The following is a 23,092-nucleotide window of genomic DNA, read 5'->3' as shown; positions in this document are numbered from 1 at the left end:
GAACGTTTGAGTTTGAATCCCAGTTCTAACATTCCCTGGGTCCAATCCTTCTCCCATTGAAATCACAGCCAAACTCAGAGTGATTTTAATAGATACAAGATCAGGTCCCCATCTCTGCCCTAGAGAAAATTACTTGACCTTTCTGCCTCACTTTCCCCCTCTGTAACATAATGATGCAGAGTGGCTATAAAAATCAGTACTTCTAAAGTGCCTTATCCAAGCTAAATATTATTTCTTCTACAGATAGGTAACACATCTTATATACGAAGGGGGATAAAACCAGTATTCAGACTGCTGGAATTCTCTTCAAAACCATTCACTAATCCAGGTTCTTCTCTCAGAATCCACACACAATTTAGGATTTCAACTTTTTTTTGTCAGTCTAGTAGTATATAATATGCATCAGGATCAAACACCATGAATAAGCTCTAAAATCTACATGCTACAAACTTTTCCTTCAATTATTCCCATAAGATGTCATTAAAAAAATCCTGTTGATTTGTCAAAAGATAGAAGTACAATATTTTAATTAATTTATTCACAGGCATTTCTAGGCTGCTCAACCCAGCAGTATTTGAATACTTAAATGAGGAAATAGAGCAAGCCAGGGAGGATTTACAGACGATAGGGTCACCTTTAATTTTTCAGCATGAAGTTGCACATAGATTAAGCATGTTTAAATTTGTTGTTGTTGTTCTTTATAGGCTTGGATAATTTGTCATACCTGCTGTAAAGATGTTAGCAGGTAAAGCACACCTCGCTCCTTTACAGATCCTGTATACTGAAGGAACTCTTTCTTTAGATAGATATCCATTCCATATTGCTTTGAAAGTCTAGAATACTAAAACACAGGAAAACGATTATTATGTTGCTGCAGTATTTTACATGCCTACATTCCAAAACAGTCTTTCACTTGTATTACCACAGCACAATCATTAGTCAGTTCCAGCAAAATAGAAGTATTACATATTTCCATTAAGAAAGAATACATGATGGTCTGGTATAATTTCCAAGATTCTTGGGAGTTATGTAGATCATGCCAAACAACTGTCCATAAAACATTGACACTGCACCATTATGTATCTGTATATGCCACATATTTTACAGCAAAAGATAATTCAGGTATTTTTAGAGTAATACTTAAAAGAAGATTGTAAGTTTTATTTTTGACTTCCTTTCTTGTATGGAGCCACCTTACCTGAATACCACATGTGCATCATTTCTCACATGGATACGGATACCACATTATATACATCGCTACATGAACAAAACCATTTCACTTGCCACCAAAATTCAGTTCTCTGGTACGAATGTGACTGTTATATAAATAGCATACAACTTTATGAAACAGACACTTGATTTCCACCGACTTAAGATGAGTGTAAGGACTATGGTTTGCAGGATCAGGCCCTAATTTAGGATAGTGAATGAAGAGCGGTTGTGTTATTTTAAATATACAGCTGGACGATATATATTAAATTTCTCTGTATGTACATATAGCAATGTGTCATACCATATTAATTATGACAATTAATTGGTATTGTTTTGGTATTGTTGGACTTTTAAAGTACAATGCTTTTTATAGAAAGCAGAAATAGACCTATATTTTCAATTCAGTTAAGCTATTTTCAGGTGCTTAACTAATTCAGGCTACATCTACACTATGTGTAAGAGACATTTTAACTAGCAGGCCACTCTTTTCAAATTTCTCCTTAGTCTTCCATAAGGCCTAAGTATACTATAACTATTATATTCCTCATAGTAACAATAGCTGTCTATTCCCAGATCTGCCCCAATCTGCTGTATGCCTAGAGTTGCCAACCCTCCAGGTTAATTCCTGGAGACTCTAGAACAAGAGATTAATCTTTAATTAAAGATTACATCATTTGATGAAACCTCCGGGAATGTCCAGTCAGAATTGGCAACCGTATGTGCAGTGAGGCCCTGTTGCTACTGTAACACAACAGCATGCACATCAAGAAACAAAGCAATCACATGAATTTATTGCTACATCCCTTTACATCTGCATGCACACCAACTTTGAAAGTTGGTATCTTAATGGAAGATGTTGCAATTGACTGGAGAGATGCTGAAACATGTTATATTCTATCATTCATACCATATCATATTATGCTTAAAAAGTCTCAACAATTTCCCTCGGGGCCCGAGGTAGAAAATATAGCCCTAATGACCTCTCCACAAGTTGTACTTTGGAGAAGACATTCATTGGTGTATAACATGATGGGTTGGCCTTTTTCAATTTGGCCCAGAAAATGTGTTTAAAACACATTGCAGGCAATTAGATGGAGCTTGGGATTGGTAATAAAATGCAGAACCTTTCACTTTTTTGTTGCTGGCTCCAGTCTATCCAATGCTAGCAATGATGAAGTCACTGCCACCTGGAGGCTGGCAGATGAGTTGTAATGAGACCACTCCCCCTACTCCCAAGTTCAGTACACTTCCTTTTGCACAGGTATCCTCGTCACGTGGAATACTATCACACTGGCAGGGCCAGTGCTTCCATTTAGGCGACCTAGGTGGTAATTTGGCAGCGGGGGGGCCTTCCGCGCTCCAGGTCTTCGGCAGCATTCGGCGGCAGGTCCTTCACTCGCTCCAGGACCCACCGCTGAAGTGCCCCGAAGACCGGGAGCGCGGAAAGCCCTCCCCCCGCTGCCGAATTGCCGCCAACAGGGAGCACGGAAGGACCCCCACCTAGGGCGCCAAAAACCCTGGAGCTGCTCCTGCACACTGGCCGTGTTTGTGGAGAGGCAAAGGATGAGGATGAGGGAAGATTCCAACGTACAGATGATCTCACTAGGTGATGGCAGTCTCTTGATAGCATAGTGAAGCTTGCACTACAGGCACCTTTTCTAGATCTGTCTGGTTCCTCATGGCTTTACAGCATTTTGGAGTCTGAGTAAAGTGACCATATTTCCATAAGGAAAAATGGGATACCGTGTGGGGCTAGCATGAGCTACCTGAGCTCCCTCCCCACGCAGGGCTAGCTAGAGCTGCTCGTCCGGTATGGGGCTTGTGTCGCTGCTTGCCCAGCTCCTGCCTACCCCCCACCTGAGCCCTGCCCATGCCCCCGCAAGGGGTCAGCATCACTGCTTGCCAGAGCCCTGCCTCCCCACCCTGCCTGGGGCTGGCATCGCTGCTGCCCCCTACACCCCACTTTGACAGAAGTAGGCATTTGTCCCATTTGCTCTTGCCAACTGATCAAAAAGGGACTGTCCCAGCCAAAATGGGATGTATGGTCACCCTAAGTCTCAGCAGTAGCATTTTACACAGAAGTAAATGATTGTGTGAGGTGCATGGAAGTGAGGGCCCAGGCTATCAGTGTGCAAATAGTCAGTGCAGCATTTCTGCTCCCCACATTTAAATAGAACTTGCCATTTAATATATTCTTCTACACTTTTACCTTATTAGTCACTCCTGCCTTTTTCATTCTTTTTTCTGTCCTAATCCTGATCAGGGCTGGTGCAACCATTTAGGCGAACTAGGCGGTTGCCTAGGGCGCCAAGATTTGGGGGCGCCAAAAAGTGGTGCCCCCAAAACTTTTTTTAAATGGTTGCAGCCGCTGCTGCTGGAGGGGCTGAGCTGCCGGCAGCCCAAGGTGTCCCCCAGGTCAGGGTGCCGCTGGTCAGCGCGCCCCTGAGGTCAGTGCACTGCCGCCGCAGCCCGGCAGCCCAGGGCGTCCCCCACCCCCGGGGTGCGAGGCGCCGCACGCAGCCCGGCAGCCCAGGGCGCCCCACCCCACCACCCAGGGTGCCGAGCCGCCCGCAGCCCGCAGCCAGGGCTCCCCCCTCCCCGGGTCAGGGAGCCGCTGCCCGACCCGGCAGCCCAGGGCGCCCCTCCCCCCCCCGCGGGGTACCAGGGAGCCGCGGCTCCAGTGGACCTGCCGCAGGCATGCCTGCGGCAGCTCCGCCGGAGCTGCGAGACCCGCGCTCGGGGCGGCAAAATGTCCCGGCGCCTAGGGCGCCAGAAACCCTAGTGCCGGTCCTGATCCTGATCAGATATGCTCATGTCTGGACTTTATAAAGAATGGTGCTTACATAAAACCTGTAGCTTGCCAGAACTTTTAAAGCATGTGTGTTCTGTGGATTCCTGTGACTTAAGACGTATTTTGGAGAGATTATATTAAGCAAAATAAATGTTAAAAGGCACAGAAATTTTTACAGATAGCCAAAATCAGAGAGGGAATGGTAAATTATTTACATGTTACATATCCAGCACACACAAAAAATTCACTCAGTTCTGCTTTTCTTTCCTTAATGCAGTTTTAAATCTGAGAAATACCAACTTCAGTTGAACTTACAGAATCTATACACCCAACTCACTGGTTCCAATACAGATGCTTATTTACTCTTCCTGCAATATTCACTGCACATAAACAAAAAATTGATGTGTCAGTGCCAGTGTTCAGTTAGGCACAGAATCTAAGTTGCACAGTCAGGGAAAATGGAATGGAGCTCTCAACAGTACAGATAGCGAATACAGTGCAAATCAAACAGTTTGCCTCCACTTTACACCATTCCAGCTAATATGATCTACCCAGTTGTTTGTACCTCTGCAGAGATGATGTCTCCCTCACATCCATTGAGCCTATTCAGGGCCATCCTTAAGATTTATGGGGCCCTATGCCCGAAGGCAGCCTGGGCTCACAGCCTGGGGAGGTGCGGGGGTGGGGGCATGGAGAGGGACGAGGCAGCAAAGGCTAGTGAGCCACCCGGCCCACCTCACGGCAGCAGAGAATCACAGCTCCCTGCAGAGACCCTTGTACTGTCTCCCTCACGCAGAATGTGCGGCACAGGCACATTCAGCTCTGTGAGTACAGCCCCTGCCTAAGGAGGCTGCAGCACGTGCTGGGTGTGTGGGAGCTGACCTGCTTTTGCCCGCTGTCAGGGGTGGTGGATGAAGCTGCCGCTTGTGGAGGTTAGCTCCCCAGCCCACCTCTTCTGCCTGTGGCCCTGCCCATACTCCACCCCTGCTCTGCCCCAGACCCTGCCCCTGCTCTGCCCAGGCCCCACTGTCTCCTCCCTCTCTTCCCTCCCACTCCCTGATCACCCCCTTCCAGCCAAAGCCCTGAACTCAAATGAAACAAATGACATGGGGAGGGGGGCAGGGAGTGGGTGGGGAGAACCAAAACACCACTCTTCTTCAATTTCTTTCTAAAGAAAATGGAGCATGTTTTCCACTGAATGCCAGAAGGTGAAGACTGGACATGCAGAAGGTACCTTATTAAAACCACTACATTTGGGAATTAAAAATGTCAGTCACAGGTTTTTTTGATATACCCTGAAGTTTGTCAGAGATTTATTTGCAAAAACTTTGTAGTAAGGACAAGTCAGCTGTCCTGCTGAATACAACATTAAACATATGGAATACATGATGCAGCTCTTCTCTGTTTTACATTTTATATTTTAAATGTACTCTTAAGCCTTCATAAAGTAATCATTCCAGATTAGCACATATTTAACTCACTGAAACAAAGACATTTTAAAATAATCAGTCACAAAGGTTTAGTGTGTCATAACAATGTTCACCACTTTTAGAAAAAGGGAACACTAATTTACTTTGTGCGATCTCCATAACAGACGTTTATGAAATTTCACCAACTTTAAAAAAATATATGTTTCCAAAACTCTTAGGCATAACAAAGGATTTTATATCTTACTAAGGTACTGATTTTGCTAGAGGGTTCTCTTAAAGCTAGTTCATCAAATAATCAGAAGTAAAGAAAGGGAAACTCTTTTGGCCAGCTATCTAGCGGAAAAGGGGTGTTGTCCCGTTAAGGGCTCTCTTCAACAGGGGAGGGGTGAAGGGAGAAAGGCATGGACAGAAAGGAAGGGAAGACTTTGGAAGCAAGTTTTTTGTACTATAGTAATTAAATTTAAAATGTGTATTTTAGATAAGGGTGGTCCTTTGAAGAGTTTATTTAAAAAACCATATGTCTGAAGATCCAAGCATTTAAGGCTAAAGATGAATACTCAGATTGTGCATCTAAAAATGTATGCAAGGATTTTTAAGAGATGTGATTTTACTATCTTCGGCAACACACTAATGAAATATTTTTAAAGCAAATTTTAAACTATGGTCCTGTAGACTAACTTGTTCTGAGTAAATATTACAGTCGTGCACACCGGTTTTTGACAGTAAATTCAGAAACTGACAGTATATACCTGGGGGTTGGCATGTGCCTCTTAAATGGCTTTATTACCACTTGAATGGCTCTTTAATGGTTTAAATATGGTGATAATAGTTCTAGCAGGTGGGAACGCTTTTTCATTTTTAAGTTACTAGATCCTCTCCAGAGGAAGGCTCATCAGGCTGCAGCAGCTAGCTGTGGGAGCCTGCAGGAAGGCTCAGAACAGGGAAAAGAAGAAATGGGAGGGTGGACACTAAGACACGGGGTGCACTAAATTTTCAGGTGCCCTATCCAGCTGCGTATGCCTAAGGACAGTCCTGAGCCTACTGCACTGACCGCTTGCATATAAAGTGTTAGGAAATCTTAGCTATGGGCATCACGCCACTGCTCTGTCTAAAACAGACTGACAAGATAGTACACAATGGGAGACTCAGAGAAAGACTGTGGCTTAAAAAAAAAAGTCTCTGTTTTAAAAAACATCTATTTTTCCTACTATCTTTCTCTCGCCCTTGAGGCAGTGTGGAATGGTTAGAGAGAAAAGTAAGGGGCTGGATTGTGTTCTCTCCTGTTATTTTAGTTGTTGGACAGTGGAAATAATGAAGAAAGACCTGATTCTTACTTTGTTGTGGCTTAAATATCTGAGGAAATAATCCAGCCAAAGACAGAAAACACATGAAAAACAGATAGCTAGCAAACCTGAGCTATGCATGCTTATTCAAGTTTACCTAGGTAGCAAGATATTTGGGCTCCTAAAGACCAATATACACAACCCATGGAAAAGGCATATGCATCTTGTGCTCCATACTTCCCCTGCTTGCTGCATGCTACTTACAGAATTTAACTCTGGATGTTTAGAATCACTTTTGTTTTACAGATCCCATGATGTTCAGTCCCCATTTGGTTCGTTGTCTCCAACATAGTGCATGTTGGGTTATTACACTGGAGCCATCACCTCAGCCCAGAATACTGACTTTTGCTCCTGCAATATAAAGCACTTATCTGACCCATTATAAAGGATGCAGCAAAGTTTTACATAATTTCCATTAGGATATTGGTTCTTAATAATTTTATTTTTTAAGTGGATTACACAGTCATCTACCACCAAATTTAAATCTGAGGCCCTTCTGAAAAATGTCTGCCTATTGTGAAGCTAAGGATTTCTATGCTGAAAGTGCTGCCATAGCTTTCAATATAACACTGTTGAAAGGGACACAACACACAGTTTACTGCTACATAAGCAAGAAGATACAGTACTTGTGGCAAGTGTTTTTAACTGGGTGCATAATGCAATAGTATTCTTCATTCTACAGGTCACTGTAACCAATTGAGAATTTAGGATAGTGAAAAAACAGAAGAAAAAATGTAACATTGTTGAAAGGATTATCATCCTATAGAGACGCATCAGCTGCTATTAATGCACATTCCCTGGTCATTTCTGACCAACTCCCATAAGACAAGAGAGATTCAGAAAACAAAGCATTGTAAATACTGTACCATGCAGGGAGTTTTCTGGACACCACTCTGGATTTTGAAAGCTGCAGCACTAATATCTTCAAATCGAATCAGCTTATTAGAGGTTGGCTGGCTGCTTCTACTGTTTGGCTGAGTGACTGGGTCAAGGGCATCTCTGAGCAATTCCTCATTATTGCTCACGATCTTCATTTCCCAAGTCTTCACGTCACCATTCAGGTAATCCTCCTCCCCAAAATCTTTCAGTCTCTCGGGGTTGATGGATGGTGGCCGCTGCCCAACATGGCCATTTCTAATCAGCCCCTCCTTACAGCAACGATGTTCACAAGGTGTTGGGGCATCTTGTTTTTTCACTTTCCGGTCACTCCTAAGGAAGAATGAAATAATCTTGTTATAAAGCAATGACAGTCTGGATGATTAAAAGATTGACACCTACTGTTTAAGAAGGACACCACGCCTCATCTTCTCTTTCACTTGCATGCCTCAGACAGATAAATTAAGGATGAATGTTCCATGTGCATACGGAGCTCACGCAGCTAGCCAGCTAGCACACTGGCAGCAGATAACTGGGCACATGAACAAACCAAGGAATTATCATTCCCTTGCTAATAAGAATGTATCTGTGCACCATATGGAGCTAGATTTTCATGAGTGCTCAGCACCAATAGCTCTAATTTGTTCAAAGGTTGCTGAAAACTCTGGCCCTATGTTCACAGAACTACTGAAGTCTGGAAAAAGACAAAATGTCTGTGACACAGCACTCCCTTAAAGCTAATAATAGCAGTAGCAGGTGTGATTATATCATATGCATCAGGAGGCTGCTTCTCTGCTCTTAGATACTTGTAAAGTACGCCATTAGCAGCCATTACCTGACACATCATGGGGATGGGCTGACTGCAACAAGGGCTAATAATTATGTCCTACCATGAAGATAAAGGACGATGGCTCCTACGCCCCAATTTAAAACATTCTGTACCTGGATAGTATCAGAGGAGTAGCCGTGTTTGTCTGCATCTGTAAAAGCAGCAAAGAATCCTGTGGCACCTTATAGACTAACAGACGTTTTGGAGCATGAGCTTTCGTGGGTGAATACCCACTTCATCAGATGCATGTAGTGGAAATTTCCAGGGGCAGGTATATATATGCAAGCAAGCTAGAGATAATGAGGTTAGTTCAATCAGGGAGGATGAGGCCCTGTTCTAGCAGTTGAGGTGTGAAAACCAAGGGAGGAGAAACTGGTTCTGTAGTTGGCAAGCCATTCACAGTCTTTGTTCAACCCTGAGCTGATGGTGTCAAATTTGCAGATGAATTGAAGCTCAGCAGTTTCTCTTTGAAGTCTGGTCCTGAAGTTTTTTTGCTGCAGGATGGCCACCTTAAGGTCTGCTATAGTGTGGCCAGGGAGGTTGAAGTGCTCTCCTACAGGTTTTTGTATATTGCCATTCCTGATATCTGATTTGTGTCCATTTATCCTTTTCCATAGACACTGTCCAGTTTGGCCGATGTACGTAGCAGAGGGGCATCGCTGGCATATGATGGCGTATATTACATTGGTGGACATGCAGGTGAATGAACCAGTGATGGTGTGGCTGATCTGGTTAGGTCCTGTAATGGTGCCGCTGGTGTAGATACGTGGGCAGAGTTGTACCTGGATAACACACTTGAAAAGTGGGGAGAAATAAAGGAATTCATCCTTTGGGGCCTATCAGGGGGGAGGGGGGAGAAGGATGACAACTTAAAAAATGCTACCACCATACATAGGCATAGGTTGTGCCAGTGGATCTCCAGTCTCTTATTAGATTCTCTAAGAGATATGCACATAATGCACAAGGGTAGCTACCTGAATTCATTCATGCCTTACTTATTTTTTTAAAAATAAGTAAACTAGCAAGTCATCAAATCAGTGTGACAAGCAGTTAACCAAGCCACCAAACAACCTATGCCCATGTGTAGAGCCAAATTCAGCATTCATTTTCACCAGTAATACCCACTGATTTCAAAGGGTTTCATGGGCAGGATAGGAACTATACTTTATTACTAACATTAAAATAAAACCCTCACTTAAAAATATGAAAGAGAAAAAGTATAGATTTAAAAAAAATAAATATTAATTGCCTAGGTACCAGTGATCATGATCTCGTTACATTTATTTTGTGCAAAGAGAATATGGCATCAATCAGTAATAGGGCCATTTTTCCAAAAGTTAAAGCAATTGTCAGCATCACTGACCAAGAACATAAATTTTAAAAGTGGGAAGTTTTAACAAAAATGAATGAATGTCCAAAAACCCCACAATTCTGCAGACATATAAAAAAATAGGTTATACTGGGCAAAAAGTTATCCTAGTTAAAAGATGTGGAAATGGCAATAAAATGAAGAATTTCTATATAAAGAGGGGAATTAAACAGCAATGAATAAGTGAAAAAATATAGGCAACTGATAAGGGAAGCCAAAAGAATAAGTGAAATATCGGTGGCCAATAGATTTAAGATAATAAAGGTGCATGTTTTAAACATGAGCAGAATAAACCCAAACTTAGGTCAGGTATAGGTCCATTGCTAGACACAGATGGTATAACTGTAAATAATAATGTAGAAAAGGCAAAAATATGTTTAATAAATATTTCTGTTCTGCATTTGGAACAAAGCAGAAGGCTATATCCATCCTATATGATGCTGCTTCACAGCTTCCTTTCTATTCCATCCTCACCATTTGCTAAAATTAAACATTTTCAAATCAACCGGCCTGGATAACTTACACCCAAGATTTTAAAGGATTTAGCAGAGCTCTTAACCACTAATATTAATGTGTAACAAGCCTTGAAAAACCAAATTCCAAAGGATTGCCAACACAGTTTCAACATATCAGTCTCAGGTACAATAATGCAATGGTTAATTTGAGACCAGCAACAAAGACTTGGAGGCTAAAATTAAAATTAATGACTGTTGGCATGGTGTCATGGAAGGTAGATCAGGTGATGACAAAAATATTTGCGGGTAAAGTTTACAGTTAAAGGTTGGTGGGGAAGTAAATAATAAGAGAACAGGTTGCTGTTGTAAAGTAATCTGAACTGCCTGGTTAAATAGTCACAATCCAACAAAATGCTTTTAAATACAACCAAATGCAAGGTAATACAGCTGGGAGCACAGAATGCAAAATTATGCCTTTACTGACTTAGGGGGGTCATTGCAGATAATCACCTCAGCATGAGCTCTCAGTGCAATGCTGTGGCAAAAATGGCCACATATAAAAAGTGGTATATCAAATCAAAAGTGATCTCACTTCTGTACACAGCATTGGTAAGACTGATGCTCATCAAGAAGGATGTGGAAATATTAGAAAGAGTTCAAGAGAGGACCCCAAACATTATCCAGGGGCTAGAAAAAATGTGAGGCTTAAGAAGCTCAATCTAAAAGTTTATCAAAATGAAGGTTGAGAGGTGAGTCTATCACTATGTATACATTTTTATCCTCTCTTCTTGGATTTTTTTTTTTTTAAGTGGAACAAGACTAGCATTCCAAATCATCATCCTTACAAGTTATTCGTTAGAGATTATAATATGTAGTCCTGTGCATGAATTCTCAGGTACTGCAATCTCTCTGAACAGATAAAGGCCAAACTTCCAAAAAAACTCTTGGAATTTAGGAAGTGACTTATAGAGGGAAAGAGACATAAAACAGAGCAGCACAATTGGAAAGATAAGGGATAACTCCCTCTCATACTTCTTGCTCATACTTCTGGGTCAAAAAAAACCAAAACCTAATAAGCCAAACTTTGTACTGTAATAGCTCAGTGTCACTCTAATACTAAACATTTGCCAGATTTTTTTAATATATATTTTCAATACGATTTTAGCATCCTTGCCAACAACATCTATGAGCTGTGGTTATTTTCTATGGTCCTGGAAGATTCCCAAGTGATTTAGGAGGCCATTCATCCATGGAGATGGTGACTGGAATGGCTCTTTAATTTTACATTTTTGATCACCATGGTGCTGCCCATTCCAAATCACTTTCAACAAGACCTGGTGCATTTAGAAGGAAATGTTCCCTGGACAAATCCTCACTTTTCCAGAGCTGCAAACCCTTGTGCTGAAGAACTGCCATCAATGCTCCTACATGGACTTCTGAAGCATGTCAGAGGCTCTACTTCCCAATACATTCTTGTTTGTTCCACTATGTGTCTTGGAAGAGGAATGTTTAGGGCAGCTAAGAAAAGGTTTTTGTTATTTTGGATGCAGTCCTGTATTAGCCTCATCAATTGTTTTGCAAATGTATCCTTATAGGAGTATTTTTGTGAGAGAGGATAGAAGACTATTTCCCACAAAAACTTTCCTGTCTCTTCAAAATTCCTCATTAGAAAAAAGCAACATTATTCCATCACTATTCTAAGCTAGATTAGATTAAACATCTGTGTCTTGAACAAGGTCTGTATTCCCAGGCTTCTAGTTTAGCTGGGTTGAAGTTTGTGTTTTAAAGATTCTTGTCAGGAACACATCTGAAAATTGCCATACTCTCAGAGCACAGACTGTGGTTTTAAATTAAACTCTTTCATCCATTAGCCTATAGCTAATGGATTTCTACAGTTAAGTTATTTTGGAGTTGGGAGTTAGTTCCCTTGCATGGTGTCTAGCACAATACATTAGACCAAAATGGCTCCTATAGGTATTGTTACAACATATTGCAAGATTCCATGACCTAAATAGCCCTAATGCAATCACGATCTAACAGACTAACATCTCAGTTCAGCAGTTCATTGACAGGCAAAACAAAACATTTTCTATAACCCAGTAGACCATAAACTACTCTCAAGGACAAGGACAAGAACAAGAACACACATGCTCATAACAACTTCCCTAAATGCATAGTTGCCTAGTTCAGAAATTAGTAGAAACACATCAGGTTTCTTACATGGGTGATGAGTAAAAAGGATACGTTATTAGGTAGATACAGAAATAGGTACTCTATTTTCAGTTCAAAAGGACAGACTGATTTGTAAGAAAGATACAGATACTAGACACACTCCTATTTTTTCTATTGGTATTTAAAAAGAAACCCCAAAACTCTATTAATTAGCTTAGACTGATGTAGATCTGAGGCTGTGACATGATACTCCCATCATGCATTCAAGCCATCAAAAGTTTTTCTCTATAAGATGCCACAATGGCAGACTGGGGGTTTTGGCCTTATTCCTGGGTTTCCTTGTTTTGGCTCAGGAAAGGGGTGAAGAGAGGTGGAAGGGGAATAAATCAAACTCTTAGATTTCATCTAGTCTATAGTTTTGATGGCGACAGGAACGTTGGGCCAAACTGCCTCCTGGCATAACTCCATTAACTTCAGCAATTACTCCAGCTTACTTTGTCCATGTGAGAGCTTCCACTGCTACTATGTTACCAGTGGGAAATTCTTGCTAAAGAGGTTAGCAGCCACATCATCAAGGATACAGCTTCAGGTTATTGTAAGTGCTGATTGTCTTGTATGATTTTATCTGTCTCAGACAATTAAATTTTTCCCTATAAAACCCATCTGGATGTGCCATCTACCTACTGAGAGCTCATGATCTGTAGAAGTCAACAGCCAATTTGAAGGTTTGCAACTACACCGACAGGTAACTAATTGCCATGCCAGGTCACCTGCATTTATCTTCCTGAAGGTAGTCTGGTTACTTTGCTTAACTTGCTTCTTCATGTGTTTCTTTAGCAGAGAGATTACAGTTAATGCATGTATAAAAACATGCGAACAACAGTCTGGGCAATGAAAAGTAGAAGCATGACTTGTCATGCACTGTAACAATAAGTGGTATATGATTTAGTGATCAGATCTAGAGCTTAGCAAATTGATTTTTCACTTCAGTGACCCAGCCAGAAAACCAAAAAATAAAATAAAAATAGTGGTTTATGTTGAATTGAAACCAAATGGTTTTGTTTTTCCTCGACAAAACACAAAACTGAAAAAAAAAATTTTTCAGGTCAAATGCAACATTTCAAATGTCAATTAAAAATGGTTTCAAAAATCAAAATGTAAATTTTAAGTGACATTTCAAAATGAAATATTAGTTCAAGTCAACATTTAGTTTCAAAAATGTCATTTTGAATTAACATTTTGAACACATCTAGAAAAAATGTCAATGTTTTCGTAACAAAAATAGTAGTGACTTTTCCAAAATTTTTGTTTTCAAGGTTTTTTTGGCCAGACTATTCCAAATTCAGGTTAAATTCTCAAATAAATTTCAGTGCCTTGCACAAATGTCTCTCTCAGTGAATTTGTTATTCATTGGAGAAAGGGGGAAATGTGACCAGCTCATAAATATATTCCTCACACAATATAAATCATAGCTATTTCCAAATGAATCAGCTGTGCTTTTCAATAGATTCTCCTAGAAAAGCTCAGTGAATGAGCTTCTTTATTTCCATGTGACTTTCCAGCACACACATTAAACAAATATCCAGCTATCAAAGTTTTATTGCATGCATATAATTTATGCCATTTCACCTTCAGTGTGGTTAGTAAAAACAACCATGCAAACATGGCTTATAAACCTACTTTTCTGTGAACAGTTGCTCAGCATAGCTGCGGGGGCGGGGGGGGAGGGGGGAAGAAAGAAAAAAAAAATCCATATGAAGACATTCCAAAGAGAATGAAGGAACTGTAGGAAACTATTTACTTATACAGACAGTCTTACCTAATACAGTCTCAATGCAGCGGCATGGTCATTGGTTTTGAAATATGCTTTTAAAATGATAAAAAGCTTGGAATAAGTTTTGTCTTTTGGTTTGTCTGCTTTCAAAACGCTCAGCATTGTAAATAAAGTGAAGTAGCATTTGGGGAAAAAAATTCTGCACACTTTATTTGAACCACAAAGTTGCCTTTTTTGTTTCAAGGAGGAAAGAAATACACACATAGCTATCTTGCAGTAGCTCATCAACTGGCTAAACTCCACACTCAGATACAACATAACTGCTAAGTGAAACCAATGGGCATTGGACACATATCAGAGGACAAAATCTGATCCATTTGTCAGTCTTTCCATCTAGTGCAAAATGAGTATTTATGGGCAGAGAGGACAGAAATATGGACATCCATACAAGAAGTCACTATACTGCTTATATTAGCCGTAAGATGATACAGGAATGTAGCAATGGCTGGATGTTAAAATACCAGAGGCCTCACAGCCTTCCCACTCACTCCCAAAAATCTTCAATTGAAAAGATAAAATGTTTAGGATAGCTTGAGAACATTCTAACTGGACATTTGTAACTTCGATCCATGCTGATACAGCCAATTTCACTAACTCTTCACATTGGGCTTTAAAATAGATTGTACTACTTCTGGAACACTCACTTAGTAAAGAATAGGTATACTATCCTGATGCTACATTGATAGGTCAAATTCAAGACCCAAATGCAAATTTAAGGAAATTTTAAGATGACCTTATATAGCAAATCTCCCACTCCTAGAAGAAATAATTTGTATTTTGCTGTTCAAACAAGCAAATCTTGTGAATTCTGATAGCTGGTACTAAGGAGTAAATAGTAATTAATTGCACAAGATTTTGTGATGCCAGGGGCCAGTCAAAGCCAAGTACTACTTATTAAAAAATAGAAGGATACCTGTTGCTCTTGTAAATAAATTTTACTTACTTGTGTAAGTACTTGTGTAAGTACTGTTTAGACAAAGATGATTGCAATGTTTTCCAAAGAGCATTACTCAAATCAACATGCTCGATAAATCCCCATGACATCAGAAGCTGGAAAGGTTTAAATGACTTGCACGCCCTGTGCCTTTGAAAATTTAATAGGCTGACAATCTAGTGGAAAGTGATTAAAATGACTGGCTATTTCAGCCATTTTTAATATTACGGTGTGGTTTGTGTGTGTGAAACACAGTATTTGGTTATCTAGTTTCATGTAAGATATTATGGACCCTGGTACAGTTAAAGAAAAATTGGTTTATCCCTATCTAAGATTATACTTCATTTATCTGTTCTTATATGGTCATTAGATTACTGGAAAACACGCTGGCTTATTTAGAGATTACAATTGCCCATAGTTCACCAGAATTTTTGCTATCATTGCATACTAAGTAAAAGATATTCAGTGAAAATAGTTGCAGTATATATAATGTAACTGTGAACACATTAACAAGCCTTTATTTATACAGGCTGTCACAGAACATTTCCTGCCTAAGTATATTGAATTATCAACAGCATGGAAACAATATTGGAAAGGTGATATATTTTATTTCAGTTATAAGACAACAGGTCAAATTCTGACCTTAGTTACACTAAGGGGACCAGTCGGAATTTATTGTGTTTCACTAATATAATTAAAAGAAAGGACTTGATTCAATGGGCCAAATTCAGCCTTGTGCAAGTGAGTGAAACTCAACTGATGTTAATAGAATTGCACCTGCTTGTGTGAGCCAAATTAGATTCACTGGACAAGGCTTTCCTGATTTAGGCACCTAACTTCAGGCACTTGGGTGCGCTAAGGTCAATGAGAGTGGAGGTGCTTACTTTAGATACCCAAGTTATGCATGTTTTGGGCAGTGAATCGAATGTGGCCCCCCAGATAAGCAGGTGCAATTCCACTGGTAACAACCATTCCACAATGCTAGACAAAAGGCCATTCTTCCCCTAAGTGCAATGACTGAATATTTAGTCTCCTTGTGTGTACAAAAAATGGTGTTATGCAAGTGTTATCTGTAAACTACAAGAGATACCTCCAAGTCCATTAAAAACTATCAAGCTTTCCATGGTATTATAGGGTGCCTGCTTCACCAACTACCACTCGGCCACGAAAAAACTCCTGAACATGCTAGAGGACACAGCCACCCCAGCCCTGCCTAATTTCTGACCACTAAACCAGACAAACAAACACTGTCCTGGCCTAGAACACTGTAGGATGTAGCCAGCTGACAGGATCTGAGAACTGTGAATTACCCTGGTTACACCTGATTGCTCCTTCCCAGAGAGGGGTTTCCTTTCATGAAGGAGACTCATTTATATGAGCTTGTGTATTGCTCTTGAATATTTACAAGAGAGGTCACCGTTAGGAGTCAGAATGTTCATTTTCTTAGCTGTAGCACACTCAGAAGAGCCAAGATTGCAGCTGTCTGAGGTACTGGAATTACTATCACTTTTCTCTGTTTCCACAGAAAGTCTACTTGGGCATGCCTTGGAGTCCAGCCCTATATGGTAGGCTGTTTGCTTGCTATATATCTTATTGAGTAGCAAGCCCAGAGGGCATTAGAGTACAACTGCCTCTGTTGGGTTTAGATAACCTCAGAACAAGTGAGGCCTTTCTCAGAATGGAGTCTGTTTGTTTGCTTAAGCAAAGGAGCCTGGTTTGTGATGATGGCTGGATTTCAGGTCCCCAGAATTATACAAGATTGCCTTGTGAAGACAAAATGGCCTCAGCTGATCACCCAGCCTTTGTTGGTTACAAGGAGCTGAACTAGAACTCAAGTGGTATAAGGGAAGCCTTCTCTTATTAGAAGGTCCATTTTCTAGACTTGACTACTCCAGTATTTCTGGAGCCAGAGGCCTCAGAGTCAGGCTGGATATTCTTGTGAGCTAAAGAGGTAAGTGGAATGTGAGCACTCATGCCCGTGAACTAACAGACAACTGACCGAGTGCTGTTTTATGCGACTAAGCTATGGGGAACCAGGTCCGCATGGATGGCCAGGCCAGTCTGAAAAAAAAAAAAAATGGAAGTTTTTTCATAACAAGAGCTGCAGTCTAGATGCACAGCACATTCCGGGCATAAAAAAAAGTGATAACTGATGATGGTTTGTACCAGGGCAAAGGTCCAGGTCCAGAGAGATTTCTTCACCTGTGTCACATAATATCCAAAGCTGGGCTTGTTCATCAGTTCTAAAACGCACACAATTCTTTAGAGGAAAAATGTGTTCTTAATGCCCTTGCCAGCACTCTAAGTAGTGCTGGCAAAATTGATGAAGGATTGGCCAGAGAAGCATCTGAACTTCCAGACCTCCATTTATCAGTGTTACCATTTTAAAAGACAGACTTCCCTCAGATCAGCTGGAAGCTGGATAAAATAACATGCCAACACTGGGAGTAGGAGGACACCACTTTTGTGAATGGTTCTCTGATGATAGTGCCTGCTGTCTGGCAGTGATTCCTCTCGAACATCTGTGCCCAAGTCCCATGCTTTGAATGGGCAAAGAATGCTTCTGCTTTTTCCCCCTTTGCTATTACATTGATGACAGATTAAAAGACCCTGGTTCTGAGACTGGATAGCCCAGGAATGCCTATGAAACCCCTACTCAGGTTCCTATACTCAGATTACTCAGGTCAAGAGGGAAAATAAGCTGAGTGGGAGTGCAGTGAAAGAGGGAGGTATTGGCTAAGACACCCAGAGTACTCCCCAATCCCTACGTCCTGCCCATGGCTTCAAGGAACTGTGAATGGTCTATTGAGTGTGAAATTCAAGGTTTTGTGGGGTTGCTGGCAAGTTGGAATACAGGCATAACAAGCTTCTCGTGGATGAGTTGATATAAGCGATCAACAGAATTTGGATCTACAAGTTAAGTTTCAACTCTAGTACAGTCACTAAGAGACAATACTGGGGCTATTCAGGGAAGATGTTAGAAGGGTAGTTATGTGTGTGTTTATTTCTGTATGATCCAAAACTCCTCTGCATATGTCACAGGGGACAATGGTAGTGTGCAAACTTGCTAGGGATTATTATGCATCAACACCGTTCTGATAACACCAATTATTGTGGATGAACCCCCAATTTTATTTTAACAAACATCAAATCTGGGTTTAAAAAAAAAAGAGCCGGATCCTTTTATAATCAATAGACCCATTTGTAGTTTGCATTCAAGATAAGGGCAGTCAGATCTCATGCTTCTAGGTCTCAAATGACTTCCAGGGATGGAAAGATTCCTACCCCTGTAAAACATTTCTCAGCTGAGCCCTGATCCTCTAAGATACTAACTGAACACATCTCCTTAAAAATGCTAAGAACCCTAGCACTTCTCAGGAGTGGCTCAGCAGTTTACAGGAGCCAGCATTTGTGACACATGTCACGGAGTCCCTGGGCGATGCTCTGGAACTTCTCCCCACAAAGCCAGTCAGGACTTTGGGGAGCCTCCTCTCCCTTGGAGCAGACTGTTTTCAGGGCAAGAAGCTCACACGTCTTCACCTCCTGGGTCTCTCCTTGGAGCATTCAGCATCCTCTCCCCCTTCATGCACTTCCCACAGCAAGCCCGCCCCAGCCATGTCCTGGGGAAGCCACAGGGTCCTGCACCCCCACTTTGCTGTCAGACGTGACTCTCAGCCAGCCAGTAAAACAGAGGTTTATTAGATGACAGGAACACTGTCTAAAACAGATCTTGTAGATGCAGCGAACGGGACCCCTCAGCTGGGTCCATTCTGGGGGGCAGCAAGCCAGACCCCCACGTCTGCACTTCAATCCTCGTCCCCAGCCAGCTCCAGACTGCCAATCCCCTCCAGCCCCTCCTTCTCTGCTCAGTTCCTTTCCCGGGCCAGGAGGTCACCTGATCTGTCTCCAACACCTTCAGTTGGCACCTTTGCAGAGAAGGGGCCTAGGCCATCAGCTGCTAGGAGACAGAATGCCAGGTATTTAGGTGCATTGGCCCTTTGCTCTGTAGCAATCACACACTCTTATCCCACCACCTAGATACTTAAGAACTGCATAGGGGACACTGAGGCACCAACACAGTATTCAGAGAAAACATTAAGAACATTCCCAGTTCCCCACAACACGCATTATAGATTTTTTTAAAAAACTTCCTCTGAATCAGGTGTGGGCCACTACACTTGATGGACTAGAAGTCTGATTGACCAAGAAAAATACTGTAGATTAATCCTCCAGTCAATGGTAGTTTTGGACTAAGGACTGCAGATTCCTAGATTTTAAGGCCAGAAGGCATCATTATGGTCTACTAGTCTGACCCTCCTGCACAGACCATAACCTTTCAGCCAGTAATTTCTGCATCACGAGTATAACTTGTGGTTCATTCAGTCCTACGTTCTGAAGTGCATTGAGAACAAAGATTAATGGAAAACACAAATATGCAAGTATTGATTTATGTTATAAAAAGCATCACCACCACCACCAGCAGCAATTATAAGGCACCACTCGGAGTGGTACAAGTGCATTCTACATGACTTGGACCTGAGGTCCAATGGGTTTTCCCCTAGTACAGGGAGCACATATCCTGGGACCCCCTGCAGCACTCTATCTATAATGGCAGATTAGAAAACCCTTTGCCAGTTTTATTTCAGTAGCACTTAGAGAGACTCCCAAGGCTGTGGCACCCCACTGTGCTAGGCACTGTACTAGCGCACAGTAAGAAACAGTCCTTGCCCCCCAGGCACTGACAGTTTAAGGGTGGGTTTTTTCTAAAGTTGCCCAGAGATTTAGGCATCCAGCTCCCACAGAAAGTCATTTGGACTTCTGCCCCTAAATCCCTCCAGCACTTTGGAAAGCCTCCCCTGAATAAACAAGACAGACCAAGGAAGAATTATAATCCCTGTACAGACTTGAAATCAGGGCACAGAGAGATTTAAATAACTTGCCTAAGATCATGCAGGAAGTCTGTGACTGAGGTGGGAACAGAACCCAGATTTCCCAAGTCCCAGTCCCAGGCCTTAGCCATTCATAACCATGCCTTAATGATAAGCCTACCTCTCTACAGACTAAATGCACTGGGTGATGGAGCCAATACATCACAACCAGAGAGTTTAGCTGGAGTTTGTTTCAGTTAAAATAAACTAACTGAATAACCAAGCTGGGAAATGGTTTGGACACTATACATACAGCAGGCACATTTGTCTCAGTTCCTCATGTGCAATGTTCTACAATTAATGGATGTAAAGCTCAGGCCCGATTATGTCTGCTGCCCAGCAGTCAAGCTGTAATATCAAGTTCTATGTATTTTCTCTCTGTGTGTGTGTATAGCATTAGCTTCACTAATTCAGCATCATCATAGGCAGAGCCAAGTCAAACCCTTTATTTGGCTTCAGCCTGACCAGCACTCATGTCTGAAGAGTCACTGTGACCTCAGACCAAACAAAAGCCACTGCTTAAAGCTGGCAGTATTATCCCCTTAACAATCTGACACCTCCTTCATATGGAAATTAAAAATGTGGAGGCATGATGAGTTTAAATGGCTACACTTTGTGTAGTTCATTCCCCGTGATGCTAATGCTACAATAATTCCGCAAAGTCCCTTGAATGGACAGAGGCTTCTTCCTTAAGAAAGTCAAGTGAACAATATTTACTTCAGGGCTGGCTGCATCTGTTACGAAAGAGAAGGATCAAAGCTAAAAAACAGTTGTAAACATTTTTATAATTAAAAAAAAACATAAAATGTAGAGTTCTGAGTTTATTAACCAAATGAGAAGTTTTCTATTGTCATTTCTTACATGAAAGCTAAACAGCACAGATGAGAAGGGTGGTCTTGTGTTAGAGGCGCTGGACTGAACTCTGGAGATCTAGGTTCTATTCTGGACTCTGCTGAAAATGTCTTACATGACCTTGGAGAAGTCACTTTCCCTCTCTCTGACTCAACTCCTCCTTTGTAAAAAATGGGATGATAATACTTCACCTGTCCGTCTTGTCTGTATAGGTGGAAATGCTCAAGTGTGCCTAACTTTGAGGACATTGCTATCAGTGCAGCTACTGAATATTTAGCACAAACGTAAGGATTTGCAGGATCAGAGCCTTGCATTGTAAGATAATTGGGGCAGGGAACGTTCATACCTGTCTGTACCTACCACAACTGGCCATTGATCTCAACTGGGGACACCACACACTATTGTAATACAATAATTAACAGTAGACCATGATCAACAGAAAGACATCTAACATGCCATTAACACCACATTCCAGAAATACACATAAAGTAAACGTCCCACAAGACAGTTCATTTTTCAGTATTTCATTGACCACTTCAGGCCTTTTTCCATCAGGATATATTTACAGAAAGGTAACATCTTTGAGTCCCATAGATAATTCAATTCAGTCTTCACCTGTACTGGTGAGACAAGTTCATTCTCAGCGCTGCTCCACTGATTCCAATGCAGTGACCTCAGCAATCACTTTGGCCCCCTGAGAGCTTTAGAAAATATTGAATAACTACAATCACTTTTGTTTTTCCTAGGGAACTGGGAAAGGAAAGGGAAAACAAAAAGCATTACCTATAAAGCAGAGTAACAAGATACACAAAGAGGTGAAGCACAACTCCAACTATAGCACCATAAGGAGGCAGAAGGGATCCAGGGGAAGTGATGTCCACGGCTCCAGCCCCAGGTACAGCCCTGGGACTGTCCATCACTCGTAAGGAGCAATCTAGTTCTAAGTCACACAGCAATATTCTCCAACCTTTGCCAGAAAGGATCATAGTCTTCCTCTTCCCTGGAGCATTCCCTGGGAGTTCTGTTCTTTAAAACTTTGGAGTAGAGAAACTGTGCCACAAAATTCATAGCAATTTCCAGTGTTAGCCAAAGCGGTGAGACCCCAGGCAACTGACTCACTTGCCTTTGGAACGTACCGCCCCTGTCAAGCCTGGGAGGGATATGTGCTCTGTAGGTGACTTGCTGTAAGCAGCTCTCCAATGCTAGACAGGGCAAAAGAAATGACTTGGCTGCTGCTATTTAAAGAGATTATTTCCCAGGCCAGCCTGTCCCTGTCAATTTGAGTCAGGGCCTGGATTATACTTAGGTGACATTCAGTTGGCAGAACACATAAAGCTTTAGATACTTAGCTACAGAGCATGATCTAGGTTTGTTAAATGGCTTGTGAAGTTAGCAACATTGACTTCTGCAGAAAAAAGCCACAAGGAAAGGCTGCCATTTTCCTGAGGGGGTCACAATGGTTTGTGAACTCACAATGGGGAATTTTACTGACACTGGGGTTTTATATTACTTAACCCACAAGCCTAGGAAGCAGAGTTTTAGCATGCTGGATCCTTGGAAGTCTGGAATACAAGCCCTGAATTCAGCAGTGTCAGCAGCAGAGTTGCTGAGTGATGGGCTGCTTTGCTCAGGGTCTTCAGAGTAGGAGAAGAGTCTATACATCTTATTCAGGGAAAAGTAGGAAGGCTAGCCCTTTGGGGTTAGAGGCAGAAGATTGTGGTGACATGTCTCTGAGGTCAGTTCTGACCCCTGGTATATAGGCGCTGTAAGGGAGTATTACTAAAAATCAGTGGCAGAGGTACAGAGCTGCAAGACTTATGTATTATTGGTGGGGAAAGATACATCAGGAACAGGGATTTTCATTTCTTTCCCAAGTGACAGAGCATAAGATTTAGACTGCTTGGGAACCCTACATTACTGCAAACTTGTCAATTGTACCACCACAGCCTCAGTCATTTTTTCTCCTTCCTCCACACAACGGGCCTGTAGGCATTCACCCCTCATCCAAACTCCCCAGGCGGTGACAGTTGCTGCACTCTCTCTCAACTCTCCATACTTCTCCCACTT

General features: G+C 41.7%; 1 protein-coding gene across 5 annotated transcripts in view; it reads right to left on the bottom strand.

The window, feature by feature from the left end:
• Positions 1-22,219, bottom strand: part of LOC116828264 (L-threonine ammonia-lyase-like) — a 50,393-nt gene extending 28,174 nt beyond the window's left edge. The window contains exons 1-4 of one of the 5 annotated variants that reach the window (XM_032786376.2): positions 21,993-22,219; positions 14,158-14,184; positions 7,643-7,985; positions 725-841 (exon numbers count right to left, since the gene is read on the bottom strand). In XM_032786376.2, the coding sequence (XP_032642267.1) occupies positions 725-841; positions 7,643-7,985; positions 14,158-14,184; positions 21,993-22,093 (588 nt within the window). In that variant the 5' untranslated portion in view covers positions 22,094-22,219. Of the gene's footprint in view, positions 1-724; positions 842-7,642; positions 7,986-14,157; positions 14,185-21,808 lie in introns of all 5 variants that reach the window. The other 4 variants (XM_075072653.1, XM_032786373.2, XM_032786377.2 and 1 more) reach the window with 4 other exon arrangements.
• Positions 22,220-23,092: the final 873 nt, after the last annotated feature.

The sequence above is a fragment of the Chelonoidis abingdonii genome, chromosome 15 (assembly GCF_003597395.2).
Source record: "Chelonoidis abingdonii isolate Lonesome George chromosome 15, CheloAbing_2.0, whole genome shotgun sequence".
Lineage (NCBI taxonomy): Eukaryota > Metazoa > Chordata > Testudines > Testudinidae > Chelonoidis > Chelonoidis abingdonii.
Note: the sequence above shows the minus strand (reverse complement) of the source record. Positions and strands in the feature narration are given on the sequence as shown.